This window comes from Lissotriton vulgaris, chromosome 11, assembly GCF_964263255.1.
Source record: "Lissotriton vulgaris chromosome 11, aLisVul1.2, whole genome shotgun sequence".
Taxonomy (NCBI): Eukaryota; Metazoa; Chordata; class Amphibia; order Caudata; family Salamandridae; genus Lissotriton; species Lissotriton vulgaris.
The window spans coordinates 403,879,408-403,899,339 of record NC_141699.1 but is presented as its reverse complement, the minus strand read 5'-3'; the positions used below and the strand labels follow the sequence as shown (position 1 = coordinate 403,899,339).

The following is a 19,932-nucleotide window of genomic DNA, read 5'->3' as shown; positions in this document are numbered from 1 at the left end:
GTTGAAATGACATACAACCTAATATTTAAAAACACAACAGATCACTAACATGCACATAAATATAATTTATTGCATTAACTATGACTTATCACCTCATTTATCAAATCACTCATGACTTGTTAAATATCTTCAATGATATTACTGATGACATCTCAAATGACATCATCCGTCATACATTGCTCCAAAAACCCTTGCATCATTTTAATAAAGAAATTTGTTTATAAAGGATCTGTAGTCTTAGACACTATCACATAGAATTGCTGTGTATACACCTGTAGGTACATAGAATGAAAATCGACTAACTCCTTGAGGCAAGTGTAGTTGTACATGTTGTAGGTTATATGGTGCACAGATTACAAACCAGTAAAGGTTGAGGTGCAACTATTACTCCATGTTAAACAAAGTAAAGGCTGAACACACCTGACGTGAGTTGCTGAAGCATGTTTTAAGGTGGGTTATTGCTTAAAGCCATAGCCTGATCCCAAAAAAGTGTGCGAGGCCAAAGCTTCTGTTGACACTAGATTGGGATATCTGGGCACATGCCAATTTTTAATAGTTGTAATACAGTGCTAGGAACAAATTCTTTGTTGCAATGATGTTTATAAGGTGCAGATGTTTATTCCCAGAAAATAGCTTAAGAATTTGTGGCATTGTAGATTCTTTCATAATGTGGAATAGCAGAGGTTTGCTTAGTTGTTTTATCTCTCACTGGCATTCTAGGCATGGCACTAAGGTTGTATGTCCTTCTCAGAAATGTGTGTTATGTATTTTACCAAGCTATAAAGGGTTGTCATAGGGCATGGCACCAGTATTCTTCCAGTGGCAAATGCATAACTGGCAACCTCTCTTCCTAGAATTGGGGTCATGTGAAATAAATCCATTAGGGTGAACAGAACCACAGTACCTCATGGGAGTGCCACATTGGGACCCATGGTAGTACTGATCTACCTGTGGCACAATTTGTCAAAATAATTTATAGTCCCTCTGGGCCCTCCAACCCCAAAAGGTGCCAGGTGGCCTCTACCTTGCAACCTTATACTTTTTTTAAAGTATCATTTTTAGGGCACCCATAACATTTTTCTCTGGGTTGCAGGCAGCCAGTCAGATTGCTCAGTACTGTGGGAGTGGTACTGGGCCCACAGTACCAAAATGGCCTACAGGATAAAAAGCTACCTCTACCGATTTAGAGGTCCCGAATGTTTTATTTTTATTTTGGGAATAACTGGACCAGTCGTCCAGATATACCTAACTTTTTGATCCATTCGTGACCACACCGAGCATTTCTTTAAAAGTGAATTTCGCACACAGCTGATCGGATTTACACCAAATAGCACTTTCTGAATAAAGTTCTAATGGTCTGCCAAATTTGTTGCAATTTCGTTCAGCTGTTTTTTTAATATCATAGGGTAAAATTTCCTGTGGGACTTCAAATGAGAAATCAATGTTTAGGTGCCTCTGTTTTTCTTGGCCCCGCCTGACTTTTTGGCACAAAACTTTCCATGTATATGGGTTTTAAATGCTACTTACAATCTAAGCTTTGTGGTAAAGCTATTCAAATCTTTTTGAAAATGGAGGGGTAAACTCCCATACCTCCCTGTTTTTAATGTGTGCGTAATATATATAATTTAGGGGGTAAACTCTTATTATTAATGTGTGTGTGAACCTTCAAACCCTCTTTAATAAATTTAATTAGGGTAAATCCTATATATATCTGTATATATACTATTCCCTCCTACGAGAATCCAGACCCCATGTTGTTAGAAGAATGGGCAGCATACACCACGGAGTCCTCCATTGGAATGCTTAAAATACTAATAAAATTAGCTTGAGTGATCAGCAAAAATGTCTTAAAGAAATAGAAGAATTAGAAACAGAGATTATGACAGAAAAAGACATTAAAACCAGAGAGGAGTTGCGTGAGGAGATGAAGAAACATCTGTTGGCATACGAAGACAGAATCAAACAGACAAAACACAGCAAATTCAATCGTTGCGCACAAGATTACGAGCAAGGACGTGTGCTGACGTTTGCTTGCAAATAGGATGCCCCAAGAAGAGCCTTAAGATCGAATTGGCACGCAAAGTAGTCGAACAACGGGAGACCTCAGAGTCAGATATCACAACTGATTCAGAATCCTCCCCTCAAACATGGCAAAGGGGAGGATGAGGCAAACCACCTCAACGGAGACAACAAAGAGAAAAACAAGACTATGGGGCTACAACAAGTACAGGCATAGCCTCATAAACAAGACGCAAAAGGGGCGCCAGGAAGTAAGGTATACTGATGAACTGACAATTATAAATTTGACATCAAGGAAACTGTCAAAAGTTGAGGAATCAACGTTGGAAAAAAGTACTTATTTTTTGCCCAACACATGGGTATGAATATACTCAATCACGATTGACCTTTTTATGTTCACATGAAAATTGAAATTGTTCCAACTTTTCAAATTAAGAGGCTCATCTAGCCTAACACAAACACAAACCCCAGAATGCATGGCATCAAAGACTGATGAATTAACCGGTGAAGACTTAAATTTACTGCGGATACTGGCTATCAGAAACACAAGAGGTAGCCAACATAGAAAGTTTTGGGATTAATCAAAAAAGGATGAAATCCTGGCTGAAACCAAAATCTAAATTCACCCTCAACACTGCATTTGATACAATTGATGCTTTTGAAGCAGCAGTGACTCTGGAACTACAACAATTGAGGATAAAAAAATCAAAGAGTACAAGAGTGAACTGCTTAAAATCACATTTTTCAGAGGAACAAAGCAAGGCGATTAAGAGAATCCAGGAACACACCAACATTATATATAAACCATCAGACAAGGGGCGGCAACATTGTCCTATTGACTAGAGAATGCTATATTATGGAAGCACTACGGCAATTATCAGACACCAACAACTATGCTATAATTACGAAGGAAAGGTACAAAAGAGTGTCAACAACTATCATGCACTGATATTGAAGTGGTCCACTCGAGGAATTCTTGACAATGAGGAAATATGCTTTTAGAATTGTGAACATCCCATCTTACCAACATTTTACCACCTGCCAAAAATTCATAAGCACGCAAGCAAGTCGCCTGGGTGCCCAATAATACCATCCATTGGGAGCCTAACGGAGCATTTGTCTCAATTTGTGGACGTTTTTCTTGCTCCTCTTGTAAAGACACTGCCATCACATGTCCAAGACTCCACTGATTTTATCAGAATTATATCCAATATCAAATGGGAACCGAACATGTTGATGATAGTTCTGGACATAACTAGTCTATTTAGAAGTATAGGCCATACTCTGGGCATTAAGGTAGTCGAATATTTTGTAAAGGCAGATCTCTACATCAGCCTTAAAAAGGGTTGAGAAGACCCTAGGAAATTACTACTAAAGAACCAGAGACAAAAGTCTGAGAATCCGAACAAATTCCGATGAATTATGACCTTTACAGATGAGACCCAAGACATTTCCAGAATCATTAAACTAATTGGCATTTCTTGAAAAGGACCAAGTAATAGGAAAGGAATTATCTACCTATCCTAAAATTACTTATAGGAGGTGCAGATCACAAATAGATAATCTAGTCCAAAGCTGTTTGGATAGTAATAAAAAGTATCCCCGCTTAAGTGATCTAACTGGCTTCTATCCCTGCACAAGGTGTAAGGCGTGCAAAAACAGCAGTAAGATATTGACTTTTAAGCTTCCAGGCTTAAACAAAGAGAGAAAAATTAATAAGTTCCTCACTTGCAATACCCCATACTGTGTATACTGTCTTTCCTGCCCATGCAACCTGTTGTATATAGGAAGCACCATACATCCCACAAAAAAAAATATTCTTGAACATGCCTGAGCTATCAAGAAAAAGGATCCTGCATATCCCATTGCTAGACATTTTGCCGAATCACACTCCAGCAATAGAAATCTTACGATTCTTCTGTATTGACCATATGCCTCACGATTAAAGAGGGGGGAACAGGGAACTCTGTTTACGGAGGCTAGAGTCAAGATATATTATTGACGTGCTGAATACGGAAGAGGAGTTGGCTATTCATGTGGGTTGAGATTTCTCTCAAGCCACAACATTAATAGAGTCCCTAAAACGGAGCATTTAGCTTGTCTGTAATGTATTTACATAATGCCTCTGCTAGAGATCTAGGTGCTTTTCTCATTTTAAAATATTTGTCAGTATAGAGTGTCATAATACTCATCCAGAGCTTAATCAGTCATACAGAAGCTGTGATATGAATACTGTTAGCTCATTCAGAGCGTAATCAAGTCACAGTACTGAAATCATGTTAAAACTCTATCTGTGCAGTATAACGTGATTGGATAGATATGAATTGCCTACTCATTAAGATTATATATATATATATATATATATATATATATATATATATATTAAACAGACTCCTGGCAGTACTATCGCTCATAAATCAGCTTGACACCAGAGCCGGGGCCCAAATGTTCGTTCAAGGTGCAAATATTTTATTGGCACACGGAAAACCGGGTTTTCCGTGTGCCAATAAAATATTTGCACCTTGAACGAACATTTGGGCCCCGGCTCTGGTGTCAAGCTGATTTATGAGCGATAGTACTGCCAGGAGTCTGTTTAATACTTTGGGAGGTGGTGATCCCGCCGGGAGCCTGCTGAGGAAAGAGGCGAGAGTCAACGCTGAACGAGTGTGTGTTTATTTTATATATATATATATATATATATATATATATATATATATATATATATATATATATATATATATATATATATATATATATATATATATATATATATATATATATATATATATATATATATATATATATATATATATATATATATATATATATATATATATATATATATATTGATACTTTTTTCATGAGATACGCCCTGATCATTTGTGTTTAATTTGGTGATAGTTATCAATTTAAAAGACTGGCCTCGCGCACTTGTTTATTTAAAACAGGTTGACTGGAAAGTAAATTAAATTCCGTAATCGCTGAAATCAAATTGAATGATGATATTATTGAATCTTGCGTTTGATTATTGATGTGAAGCCAACTCACTTTATAATGGCGTATTTTGCCAGTCGTAAAGATCGACTTTTGCAAGCTGCTTTTAATTTCTATGTTAAATGTATTTGCACATGTGCGAGAACAAGTTAAAATGGCTTGTAACGCTGGTATACAATCTATGGCCGAGGAAAGCGTCAGCCGAACCGCGTACCGTCCTTTGTGATTGATTGAAAGAATGTAAACCTACACCCGTCAGCGCGGTGTCTTCTTTTCCGTATGGAGGGGAAGTTCGGGCTGAATCTAATCCGTGGTTCACCCGCCACGCTACAAACCGCACCCGTTCCGGAGTACTGATCGCACATTCTGGTGGATCCGATATATATATCCCGGTCTTCACCCTACCTGAAAAATCCCTTTAAACCCCTCAATTCTACCCATCCCGCACCCTAAAAAACATCATACAACCCCTTAATGCTACCAGTCCCTGAACCCCTTTCTACTGCTTAACCCTGCCCATCACTAAAACTTTAAAACTCCTTACTACTGCAGTTCTTTACATAACGTCAAATATATAAATTTATATACCTAATGTTATGTGAACCATTGAAAAAAAAATTACTTGCCTGCGATATTCAGTACCCACTAAAAACATCTTGAGGTACTTGTCTGCGATGTAAAAACTCTGCTGTACTTCAGTGTGATGTACTGACTTCAATGTGACGGTAGCAAACCAGTGATCCTAACATTCTTGCGTGCTACCTGTGCCACTGTTCAAACACTGTATAACAGTGAGCTTCCTTAAATTCATCCTTTTACTGTAGTTTTACTTACAGCCAAGAACTTGTCAGCATGGCACAACACTGATTCGCATCTGTGAATGGTTGCTCGCCCTACTCCCTCTAATCTGATTCAAAACCTAGGAATTATCTTGGATGAACAGCTCACTTTCGAACTAAAAGTGACTGCTATCTCTTCGGCATGTTTCTAAAAGCTAACATTACTTAAATGTATACATACCTTCGAGAAGCCTATACCCTACATTCCAGTGGTCATGGTCATGGTCTAATCAAAACTGGACTAAGGTAGCAGTATATACCTGGTTGCCTATGCAGAGACTGTAGCTAATGCAGAATGCTGCAGCCAGACTTCTTACAGGCCAAAGGAAATAGGATCACTTACTGCAGACTATCCTGGCTCCTGTGGAATGGGTGGGCGGGGGGGGGGGGGGGCAATGCAGTGGCGTTTGGCATGTAATTTCTAGCAAGGATGGGCCTCTGATGAACTACATAGATACATTATTGGTGTATATGTGAGATACTCTGATTAATCCATGCTGTCTAGTACTTCTTTGGAAATTGATAATGGAAAAAGGCAAGAACTTATTTTAAGCAACTTTCAAATAATTATGTACAGAGCCGCTTTCCCTTTGTAATGGTATGTAGCGCGCCAAATGCCCTACGAGTCTGCTAACTGTTCACAGGCTATTTGCAAAAAACAGCATCAGTAAAAAAAAATGGATATTGGCAAGGAGGATGTTCAACCAAGAGTACAGTGGGTACAACCTATTGTGGTCCAATGATGAGCGTGGGGATTCAGTATACCAGGATCCCTGATTTGACTAATTCAGCGTGTGTCCCCAATTGGTTTTACTGACATTTTAGGCCCTAAAATGTGACCACAATGGGACCCTGTAGATCAAAAACAATGCTTCCTTGTCGGTACCACCAATGGTGGTGAACTTGTACCTTGTACTTTTGCATCACTGCGGCAGCTGCTATTGACTATTGCGACAGACTAGCACTATCTAGGAACTCTCGCAACTACCAGGGTTGGCTTTACTACAACGGGAGGATAAAGACTATTCATATTGAAGGCAAATATTACTGTTGCCCTAAGTACTCTTCTGTTGCTGTTGAATAATGTTTGTCTAAATGAAGGCCATAGTAACTGATCTTATCCAGAATGGGCCACGATATGTTCACTTGTATATCCTAGGTGCCCTGTTAGTGTGAAGACTGCTGCACATTGACATTTTAAATCCTTTTTGTGCTGCTGTTTGTTTCTTTTCACTGCATGTTATGATACCAAAGTAAGACACCAGTGAACAGGTAAATTAAACTTTAAAATTGCTTTAGAAACCTATCCATGTCGAGACTTAAGTTTGCTAAAATATTTTCCAAAGAGAATTTGGCCCATTTCAATATACCCCACCCATTATTGAAAATGGAAGAGAGAATCACCACATTGGTCTTGCCAACTGTTAGTTGTACACACTTGTTAAGGGGATATTATCTTCTTCCTGGAAGATCATTGAGCCTACAATATTTGATTGTGGGGTGCAAACCTTTTATTTTGAGAAAAACAATGACAATACAAGAGAGGACAGAAAAATAAATCTTATATAGGCCATTTACTACCTCCTTGAATCAAAGTCGACCAGGAAGTTGCCAGGCCTTTGAGGTGGTACGCTGGGAGTCAGATGTTTTCTTGTGAGAGATTTTAAGTTCTCCCACAAGGAAAAGTAACCTGTGGCAATGGATGGAGCAGTGCACTGATTGTGCCACCCAAGTAATGTAGACTTTATTCTACTCACAACCACCTTTCAAGAAAACTTTTGGAAATAGCTACTTAATTTGCCCACACCACCAGAATAAGCCGGTCCTGATGAAGGAATCCCAGAAATGAAGGAACCACATAACCCACTCGTTCATCAAGCAGCCTTCATACAAGAGTGTAGGTTGATGTTCCTAGCTCTATGTAGTTTTGCACTGCACTCGGCATGCCTCATTGATCCAGGGCTGATTGGGCAAAGATTGATGTACTGTAAACGTATTTTCGGGTGAAGATAATAGTTTAAAGGAACCGCAAACCCCTTAAGTTTAAGGGTTTTCTCTGACTCCAATTGTGACACCTTCCTCTCCCCACCAGATGCATATGGGGCGCAGCCAATAATCCCAGCAGCGCGAAACACGAAGTTGCAGCATGTGCAAGATGAGGTGGATGACTTGTATGAGGAACCCCCGGAACCTGCTGATATCTATGAAGAGCCGCCACAGGTTGGTGTTGCATGGGTCTTGGCTGAGAGAAGTGAATTGAAAAAAAGAAGAAAACAAAAATATTTATATCTATGTATATATATTGAGTTTTTTTTCTCGCTTTTCTCCCAATTGCCTTACAATATTTTTTTTATATGACCTGTCCAGGTGCAGCCTGCAGCAGACACCATGTATGAAAGTGCTTCAGAATACCTACAGGGAAAGGGGCTGTGTGCCAGGGCTCTCTATGACTATCAGGCTGGTAAGGACTGTGTGTGTCATTTTACGCTGTGTAATCTCCTTTAGTGCTCCCTAAACGCTTCTCTCACTATTCATACAACTTGGCTCTCATGTTTAAAATGCCCATCCATGCACCTTTTTTCTGCTCTTTTCTCTAACTATGCAACTGTATCTCATTTTGCACACTGTTTTGCCCTTCGTCTCTATATCGTCTTTTCTTATGTGCCTTGTCTGTATTTCATTTAATTCCACCATTTATTCCTTCAAAAACTCTAGATTTTTTAAAATATAACGTGCTGGTTTGGCGCATGATAGATAACCATTAGGGGTAACTTTACTGTCACTCTTATTGTATCTTATTTGGAGCAGTTTGTATAATGTAGCCCTGGTGCAATAGAAGCAGAACACTTCATACAAGACCGGAATTGTGTGATGCTGCTTGCGGAATACAGGGCCATGGACGGAACTTTACATAAGCTGGGCAAAGAAATATGATCATACACATAAATGCATTTGCATTTACAAATGGTGCCAACGTTGGAAAGAGTCGGGTGAAGGGATTAGGAGCGGTGTTATGAATGCATGGTTGTTAAGGACCAGTATTGACTGAAAAGTGTGGTCATTCTACATGTTTGAAGTTTATAAGGAAATTATCCGGTCTCAGTTATTTTCTTTCCTTCTCTTAGCGAGCTCCGTTTTCATCTGGTATTGTGTTTATTGGCTAGTTAGCCAGTTTACTGATGTATAGGGCATTGGTGGATGATACAGAATGACTAGAACGTGTTGTCTGTTGCATTGCAGCGCGGGCCCGACGAGGAGCAGGATCATATGATGAAGCATGACATCCTTCGGGGTGTGTGAGGGCACTTCAAAGACCTGAACACTCCCACTTACACTTAGGAAATGCACAACAATCGATTAGTCCTAGTAAGAAAGAATGAGCCAGAAAATATCCAGAAGGTGTACATTATAAGTTTGTACTATCAGGTTAGTTATGCAGTGTGTGGCAATGTAGAAGATGGCCTTCAGTAAAGGTGAACTGGGGAAGGCCTGTAATCTTGGGCACCGCCATTGAAGTGCGAGCACATAAGTACTTGATTCGGGGAATGGAAGAAGCTGTTGGTTTGGGGGATGGGTTTGATCTGACATCGGACAATTGGTAGCTAGTTTTCTGAGAGTTCTTCACATGCATCTTTGAATTTGAAGTAGAGATCATAGAGAAGCTGTGGTGTGCAATGGTACTCCAGTTAACATGTACAGGATGAACAGGGGCATGAGTAGTACCCAATAACTCTCATGTCTAAAGATCCTGGACGGGCAGTGAGGAGGAGGAGTCCATTTAACCCTTGTTAAAAGGCCTTGTTCTATATTCTTTCAATCTTGCCTTGGAGTTTCTGGGCTGTTGTTCTTTCTAGAAACGTATTCAAGAGCGGGTGGTGGGTGCTGAATTCTTAACTAGTAAGGTCATCTAGGTTAAAGGTGAGATTCGTGGCTAGTAATGTGGTTTTACATTTTTCTTTTTTTTTTGGTATGCTTGGAAAAAGTCAGCAAGGAGCGAATTATTAATAACCAGATTTGCATCTGGAGTGAGGCTGTTTACATGGGAAGAAGGACTAGGATCATCCTCCAGTTGTTAACTAGGTCATCAATAAAGAGGCTGCAATGAGTTCCATGGTGGATGCGGCATAACAGTGAAGTTGTTTATATTGGTGCATTTTGTGACCATGTGTGGGATGACAAGCAGGAGAACTGGGTTCGCGCAGTGCTTAGCTGTATAGAACAATTTTCAGATTGTTGACATCTTGGTACAGTAGTATTTGCCTTTGTGAATGGAATATATGGGAGTGCTCTATGCTCTTGGAAACCTGCGACCTCGTCAAAAGAGTGACTGGATAATCTTCTCAAGATTTCTTATTAGGGTATTTATATCTTGTATACACCAGGGTGCTTTGGGATATGGGAGTGCTTGTCAGCGAGAGAGTGGAATTCAGATCAAGTAGGGTGTCAGCACTGGTTGTTGGGCTGAGAGAAAGCATAACCATGGCTGTGGAAGAGCAACATATTTTTGAGGGATCTAGAGCTGGCTGTTAAGAGTTTGGGTAATTTCTTGTGGAGGCGAAGTGGATGTGTTGCGAAAAAGGCAAGCAAGATAGTCTGTGCAGCCTAAGGAGATGGATTACAGACTTGTGAGTGGGATTTTTTAATAGGATGAGATCTACATTGGCAGGAGACCATGTGCTGTGTTTACATGGGAGAGGTTGAATGCTGAGAGCTCTAATAGAGGGTCCCTCATAGAATTGATGTGAAACAAGTTGTGGAGACTCCAGTGGCGGCTCGTGGGGGACTGTGGTGATGGTTGGGGGGGGGGGGTTTAAGGATTTTTTAAAAAAAAATACTTAGCTGCAAACGCCAATGCTGCTGCCGCCTCTACACAGTCTTCTTCTCTGGAACAGAAGCACCCAGGCTCCCAGTCTCTCTCAGCCAATCATGATGCTGCCTTACAGCAGCATTGTGATTGGTCTGAGCACCGTGGCTTTGCGCTCTGAGAGGGACTGGGAGGCTGGGCATGTTTTCCAACAGTCTGTACAATACAGCCTGTAGAAAACATGCACAGTGTGCATGTGCACTTATGGTGCAGTCACCACTCCTCCCTCTGCTGGCGTCACCCAGCCCCTCCCTAACATGGACCTTAAAGGCAGACTAAAAATATGGTGGGGATGTCCTCGCCTGGTTTAGGGACATTTGAAACCATATTAAACCTCCACTGCAGATAGCTCAAATGCCTTCTAAAAGCTAACAATGTATGACTTTGATGAAGATTCCCCACCAAACAGGGTGGCCAAGGGCACTGAACAGTCATATATATATATTTTTTGTAACTTTATGTTCGAGGTATATGAGCTGCTGATCACACACTATGCATAGATCGCCATCTGGTGTTGGGCCTGGATGTTTGCAGTTTATCGTCTTGGAACAAGTCTTTGGAAGTCACAAGATGGGTGACTCCTCTTTTGGGCAATAGTGCGTATGGGTATCAACTCCATCTTAAGATTGTTTTTTGCGTTCCAGTTCGGTATCGTTACCGATGTAACTTTAGACACACAATCCTTACCCTTCTTCAGTATTGTTTTTGATCTTGTTTTCCCTTTCGACGTGCATCTCTACAAACTTCTACTTCGGTTCCGGTCATCGAAGATGACCTTCGGGCCTAGCTGCGCCATCAGGCCTTCTTGGCTCATGAAAAGGACTCCCTTCAAAAAGTGTTCTCAATGTGGATCCAAGTTTCCACACGCCGATCTTCATGAGGTGTGTAACCTCTGCCTTTCACCTGAGCACGAGTCCAAAGACTGTCCGGCTTGTGCCTATTTTCTCTCCAAGAAAACCATCAGAGATCGTCAACATCGAAGAAGCATGGCTCGATCATCGACACCAGACAGCATATGCCAGGAAGGCATCGATGTGCAGGAGCGGATGGAAGAAGGCTCCTTCAGAGCCTCCGAAGCGAGGAATCCGACGTCGAAGACATCAACCCGGGGCAACGGGTCGTAAGTACCGACGTCGACCTCTCCCCCACCCACCTATTCAAAGGCTTCAGTAACACCTTCGGGCCTAGGTGCACACCAGGATAAAACTTCCCATTCCCCGCCTTCGGACCCGGCAAAGAATTCTACACATAAGCCTTCAGGCCACTCAGGATCGAGCCAGACTGGCGTCGGTGCCAAAACCCCATCCTCTGCACCGACAAAAGAGAACCCGAAAGAAAAACCATTGTCTTCGTCCGCGCCGAAGCCTGGTTCCACATCTGTGCATTCGGCACCGAAACCAAAAGAGACAACCTTCGGATCCTGAAAAATCCTCGGAACCAAGGAAGCCACCAGTTCAGAAAAGCACTAATCAACCTTCGAATCCCAAATAAACGTCGGATCCTAGAAAACAACCGGTTCCAAAAACATCTGGCACACACACCGCTGATCCAAAAAAATAATCGGAGCCGACCAAGCAATCGATTCCAAAGACTCCACCTCTAGTTCCTTCTAAGAAAAAATACATCGCTACTTCCCCTTTAAGGGTTCCTTCTACACCTCTTCCTCTACAATACATTTCTCCTGTTCCATCTCCAGTACCAACAGAATCTCCTCCACCTCCAGATGATAATACCACTGGTAACGAAGGGGATAATGAACCTCCTGGGGAACCTAGTCACCATTACATCCCAAATGACCCATGGGAAAATTATGGCACACCAGATGTTCCTAATGTACCACAAGAGTATATCTACCCATCTAGACCATCCCCTCCAGAGGACACTATAGGTTTCACTCCGCTAACACACAGGGCTGCAGAATACCACGTGGTAAATTTACATACAGACCCCATAGAAGAAGACTTCCTCATGGACACTTTTGCATCATCTCAAAGGTCCCCCTCCATTCTACCAATGTTAAAAGGGGTAATTAAACATGCTCTTGAAGTCTTTAAAGACCCTGTTAAGGCTAGTTATTAACCCTAGAATAGAAAATAAGTACAAGGCTGCTCCAACTGACCCTGCCCTGCATACATTAAGGGACAGCTTCCCTTAGATTCATTGGTTGTTTCAAACGTCAGGGGAAAGGCCAACTCTCAAACCTCAGGCGATGCTCCATCACCTGATAAAGAGTCAAAACTCTGGGACGCATCTGCCAAAAGAACAGCGTCACAAGCAGCCAACATATGGAGGATTGCCAACACACGGGCTTTACTAGCTAGGTACGATAGGGCGCACTATGCCGAGCTAGAGACCCTACTACAACACCTTCCAGATCAATATAGGACAAAAGCCCATGATCTCATACAAGAAGGTAAACTAGTAACCAATACTTCCATTCGGTGTGCTCTAGATGCAGCAGATACAGCCATCCAAGCTATATATACCAGTGTCCTTTTACGCAGACATGCCTGGCTAAGGATATCAGGGTTTAAACCCAAGGTTCAGACTACCATACTGAACCAACTCTTTGACGAAGAACACTTATTTAGAACTACAATGGATTCATCTTTAGAGAAGATGAAAAAAACACTGATACCGCCAAATCAATGGGAGCCTTGCAATCGCAAGCTCCCAGAAGTTCCTTTTGTCGATCCTCATATAGAGGCACCTCTAGAGGCTTTAACACCGATAACGCCTCCACTTCATATTAAAGTCCCACACCAACCTCCTCTACCAGAGGTTATTACAGAGGAGGCTACAGAGGCAATAACACCAAGGTAGAGGCAAGACTACCAATACTCGTACTGCCACCACCTCCAAACAATGACTTTCTGCTGCTCCCCCCCAGACTATCATACTCTAGTCAGGGGAAGGTTAACCCAAATCCTACCTGTCTGGAACAATATCACCACGGACAGGTGGGTGAGACAAATCATCCAATCCGGTTATTGACTGGACCTCACTGCCACTCCCCCCAACATACCACCCAAACAGCGTCCAATGCCACAGAACATTTAACGCTTCTATAACAAGAGGTGCTTACCCTACTGCACAAACATGCAATAGAACCAGCCCCCCTTCACCATTAAAACACAGGAGTTGACTCCCTGTACTTTCTCATGCCACAGAAGGATGGAACCCTGAGGCCTATCTTAGACCTAAGACCATTAAAGCTATGCATACAATCAGACCATTTTCACATGGTCACTCTTCAACAGGTCCTTCCCCTACTGAAACAAGGAGATTTCCTTGCCACTTTAGATCTCAAGGATGCCTACTTACACATTCCCATTCACCCTGCTTACAGGAAATATCTTCGGTTTGTAGTGGACGGTCAGCATTATCAAATCAAGGATCTCCCATTCGGAGTTACCACAGCATCCAGAGTATTCACAAAATGTCTAGCAGTGGTAGCAGCCCACTCAAGACAACTGATTCAGGTCTTCCCATACTTGTACGACTGGCTCATAAAAGCCAAGTCACATACCCAATGTGTAAATCACACACCCCACATTTCAACTACTTCACGACTTACCCTAAGTCTCACCTCCAACCATCCTGCATTCAACAATATCTAGGTGCCACAATGGACCCTTCAAAAAACCTTGCATATCCAATCCAGCCAGGATCTCAAGTATGCAAGCCCTTATAACAAAATTCCAACCGCAACACTCGCTGCCAGCTCAAGTGTTTATGCAACTAATAGGGATGATGGCCTCTTGATGCAAGACTCAAGATGCAGCCCTTACAGGAATGCTTAGCAAGTCAATGGAACCAAGCTCCCGGTCAGTTAAAAGATCTGGTGTTGGTAGATGGCCGCACACATCACTCTCTGCAGTGGTGGAACATCCAAAACCTTTCCAAAGGGCAAACCTTCCTACAGCCAGTTCCACAAATCGTGCTAACAGATGCATCGCTCACCGACTGGAGAGCTCATCTACTACATCACACCATACAGGGCAGGTGGACACCACAGCAAAAGCTACTCCACATCAATCATTTGGAGTTACAAGCAACATTTCTCGTATTAAAAGCATTTCAGAAATACGTATCAAACAAAGCTGTTTTAGTCCGGACGGTCAATATAACAGCGATGTATTATCTACAAAAACAAGGGGGGCACTCTCTGCAGCTCTTTCAACTAGCAGAGAGCATATGGAGATGGGTAATTCCTCAAAACATATTCCTTTTGGCCCAGCATCTTCCAGAAATACAGAATCAGATGGCAGATCTGTTAAGTCGTCAAACACACAGATTCACGAGTGGGAACTCCATCCACAAGTCCTCCAACCGTTTTTCCAAATGTGGGGACATCCAGAGATAAATCTCTTCGCCACACATTTAAACACAAAATTCCCAAGCTTCCCCGCCAGATATCCACACCCATTGTCCAAAGGCAATGCAATATGGATGAATTGGTAAGGCCGATTTGCCTACGCTTTTTCGCCTCTCCCACTCATTCCACTAGTGGTACGCAAGGTGCAACAACCGTCACTAACACTGATCCTAGTTGCTCCAACATGGGCCAGACAACCCTGGTACACAACCTTGCTGGAACTATCAGTAGTCCCCCACCAAAAACTACATCTCTCCCCACAACTCTTAACACAGAACCATGGAGGGATCAAACACCCAGATCCAGCACAGCTCAACCTAGCAATCTGGCTCCTGAAGTCCTGGAATTTGGTTATCTGAATCCTCCACCTGATTGTATGAATGTCATCAAAGAAGCTAGATGTCCCACCACTAGAGGCTGCTACGCAGCCAAGTGGAAAAGATTTGTAATATACTGTACCAATAACACAATCAATCCTCTAGATGCGTCTATTCAAAACATTATATGTTAACTACTACATCTTCAAAGATGTAATCTAGCGTACACATCAATCAGATTGCATCTTGCTGCCATAGCAGCCTATCTGCAAAATAGACCACATCTATCATTATTCAGGGTACCTGCCATTAAAGCATTTATGAAAGGCCTCAAAAAAATCATTCCTCCCAGAGTACCACCCTCTCCAGTGTGGAATCTAAACATCATCCTCACTAGGTTAATGAGTCCTCCATTTGAACCTATGCATAAATGTGAGCTACAATTTCTTACATGGAAAGTTGCTTTCCTTGTCACTATCACCTTTCAGGAGAGTCGGTGAGCCACAGGCACTAACTATTCAAGAACCATTTTTACAACTTAATCATAACAAAGTGGTTCTCAGAACAAATCCCAAATTAATTCCAAAGTTATTACTCCCTTCCATCTCAACCAGTCTGTAGAGTTGCCAGTATTCTTCTCGCAACCATAAACAGTTGCAGAAAGAGCTCTTCATACACTAGCATTGATAGAACAAAACCGTTTCGCAAAACAACTTTTTGTTTCCTTCTCACCACCACATAAAGGCAATCCCATATCAAAATCTGGAATTGCAAGGTGGATTGCCAAATGTGTACAGATTTGCTATCACAAGGCAAAACGTACACTTTGTATTCCCCCTAAAGCTCATTCCCCTCGCATTGATCGAACAAAACCGTTTCGCAAAACAAAACAACTTTTTGTTTCCTTCTCACCACCACATAAAGGCAATACCATATCAAAATCTGGAATTGCAAGGTGGATTGCCAAATGTATACAGATTTGCTATCACAAGGCAAAACTTACACTTTCTATTCCCCCTAAAGCTCATTCCACTCACAAAATAGGGCCTTCCATGGCTTTTCTAGGAAACATTCCCTTAGATGTTATCTGCAAAGCAGCTACATGATCTACACCGCACACATTCACAAAACACTATTCTGTAGCTGTGCAAGCAAAACAAAAAGCTAGTGTGGGCAAGGCTGTAATCAAAACACTACTTCAGACTACTGCAACAGATACTGGTGGTCTCCGCTAAAGGGACAGTACTGCTATGCAGTCTATGCATAGTGTGTGATCTGCAGCTCATATGCCTCGAACGGAAAATGCTACTTACCAGTATGCATCTGTTCTTGGCATGTATAGCTGCAGATTCACTCACGCCCACCCACCTCCCCGGCTACCTTTATCTGTTCCAGTATTATCTTAATTAGATAAAATATACATGGACATCTTTCTGTTCTCACAAACTCCATCATCTCCCTTCTTGGCGAAAAAACAATCTGAAGATGGAGTCGATGCCCATGCGCACTATTGTCCAAAGGAGGAGTCGCCTATCTCGTTACTTCCAAAGACTTTTTCCAAGACCATAACAAACTGCAAACATCTGGGCCCAACACCCGATGGCGAACTATGCATAGTGTGTGAATCTGCAGCTCTACATGCCAAGAACAGATGCATATGGTAAGTAGCATTTTCCTTATTGAATATAATATGGCTAGATACATCATGACCTCCACATAACTTAGTCATACTTGTGCAATATAAATTCAGTACAAAAACATGGTTCGAGACATCTAGACGGTAAAACCCTCTCGGTACTTGGACAGGCATAGTTTATGGACTACTCACAGTCCAACGCGGGTCGGACACTCCTGCACTGTATTCTAATTAAGCCATTAAGTGTGGAACACTTCATATCAGTCAAGGCATAAACCCATTTACTATTATTGCACAACAGCATAGTTATATATGCTCTTGTCTCTCCCCTCCCCCCCCCCCCCCCTCCTCCGGTTCTTCCGTGCCTCTGCTCACTAAATATACTTGAAATGGGGGTCGGTAGAGGTTGCAGGAATTTACTAAATACATTGGATTGCACATTACAGTATACCATATCCAAACGCCATTTCTCAAGTGTCAGGATGGGGCCCCTTGTCCATTGGATTGCCGATTAGATAGCAGCATACCAATGACAACTAGTTTTCAGACCGCCTTATCTAATTCCTTATCATAACTCTGTACAGTTAGCATCAGATCCATCTCTATGGGACATCCAACTATAGTTCTCAACTCTAGAAAACCCTTTTCCCAGAATGTATGCACCCTCGGGCAACACCAAGCAGTATGTACAAACCCAGCCTCACCCTCATGGCACCGTTGGCACCCTGCAGTATCATGTAATCTGTATCAGAGTAACCTCTCTGGGGTGTAATAAACCCGATTTATGTATTTAAAAATTATTAATCCGTGCTGCCCATTCAGCAATATCTCTTTTTTCCTGAAGCAACAATATCGCCATACGTTAACGTCTATGGCTCTACCCAGGTCTCTCTTCCACTTCAGTCGCGCTTTTGTCATGCCTTGCCTTTGTGCTTCTTGCACAAGAGCATATAGTGTTGTTACCAATGTGACGGGGGTGCTTTTCTTAATCCGAGACGTAAGCGTTGGCATATCCAGGGTCTCCTACAGCGCGTTCCCCAGTAAGTCACGCAGTGCATATCTGGCCCTATAACAATGATGGCGAGTAAGAGCTGAAGGTGGATGTTCTGTTTCTTGAGTAGTCTCCCATTCCCCCTCAACCCTGTTCTGAAAAAGATCCCCCATCTTTATTATCCCCATTGTACGCAGGGCAGACTAACTCTTTTTTGTTGTCCCACCAGGGACACCATTTTATTGAGGCCCGTGGAGAGTACAGCAGTGAACCTGATTTTGTCTAACAGACCTTGCCAGAAAACTACTGTATCCTGCATTGCACCCTCATTGCTATCTTACAGGCATGAGTAACCAGACAATCAATGTAGTCTTTTTCATAAAACATCAGAAAAAGAACAAGTTTCCTGTTAGCCCCTCCAACGCCTTACAAACTCAAACTCGTACAGCCATATAGCACACCACTCCTTCCCACCCTCCCGATTCCCCCACAAATAATACAAAAAAGTACAATCTAAATGTGGTGTAGCACATATGGGGGTGTATGTTGCCCGCTCTGGCTCCTTCCCGGTCCCGCCCGTCTTCTCATAACGCTGTCTCACTTACGCCTGACTCCAGTTAGATAAGCATTTATATTCCCCTTTCAAAGGCCAGCCCTCTCCTGTCTCGGATAACTGGCAGGAGCAGCGTGAGCCAGGCTATTAATCTCCACGGGTGCAGAACCCTACGCCCCACCCCGGAAAACAGTCTGTGTACCGAGGTCCTGCTGTATGCAGCTTCAAACAGTCTTGCCAAAATCTTAGGTCCAAGCGAGAGGGGGGTACCCGCCGCCTACCATTTTGGTTGTGTCCCTGAGGCATCAACGTAATGGTAGAAAGGGCAGTATTTAGTGAGAAGTACCTACATCCTATGTCATGCCCTGACTCTCTCAGCTACATCATCAGGCATCCTAGGAATCAGCTAGCTTGTTATTGTCCCTCTGTATCCGGTGTGTCCTCTTAATCGTTGAAGGTTTTTCTGATGGAGCTCCCTTTGCCCCTCACTCCCCCCTTCCGTTTGCAGGAATTGGAGTACAAATTTGGGATCTGTGAAGAAATGGGCCTTCACTTCGAGATGACTCTTAGCTTAGTGGGATACATCATGCTTTACTCTATATTTAACTCTCGCAATATTCTCTTCACTTGGACAAACTGACAGCAAGCTTCCTGGACTTATGTGAAGTCAGGGTAGATGGACAGCTCAGCGCCCTCATAGCGTGACACTTTCAGTTCTCTTGCCTTACGCAGAGTCTCATCCCAATCCCTGTAGTTCAATAACTTAGCTATTATTGGGCGACGGTTAGCACCTGGGGCTGGTTTCGGTGCTAGGTAACAGTGGGCACGTTCCACAACGAAGATGTCAGAGAAAGTGTCCCTGCCCAACATGTCCACGAGAAGACGTTCAACAAACTGCTCCATGTTGCCTATATTGGTGGATCCTGCCACTCCCACTATAAGTATATTATTCCGTGTGGAACGTGCTTCCTGGTTTCATCCTAGAATCCTCACTCTCGATGACCAAACAAGTCAACGCCGTCTCATCCTCCTGCTTTAACGTACTTCCTATGCTCAAACAAATCTTCCATTGGATCCCCGCCGAAACAAGAAAGACTGTCACCAACGCACTGGTTACGAGTCGACTAGACTACGGAAACACCCTCTATGCCAGAATTACAGTCAAATTACAGAAAAAACTCCAACGCATCCAAAACGCATCAGCGAGACTCATTTTGGACATCCCTCGCCAAGATCACATTACCGGCCACCTGAAAGACCTCCACTGGCTTCCCGTCAACAAGAGAATAACATTCCGTCTCCTCACCCATGCACACAAGGCCCTCTACAAACTAGGGCCCG

At 42.5% G+C, this 19,932-nt stretch overlaps 1 protein-coding gene across 3 annotated transcripts in view; it reads left to right on the top strand.

The window, feature by feature from the left end:
• The window catches only part of DBNL (drebrin like), a 150,905-nt gene that overhangs the window by 108,177 nt on the left and 22,796 nt on the right, over nt 1–19,932 (top strand). For all 3 annotated transcript variants that reach the window (XM_086943449.1, XM_086943448.1, XM_086943447.1), the window contains 2 exons: nt 7,945–8,072; nt 8,220–8,313. In XM_086943449.1, coding sequence (XP_086799575.1) covers nt 7,945–8,072; nt 8,220–8,313 — 222 coding nt within the window. The remainder of the gene's footprint in view (nt 1–7,944; nt 8,073–8,219; nt 8,314–19,932) is intronic.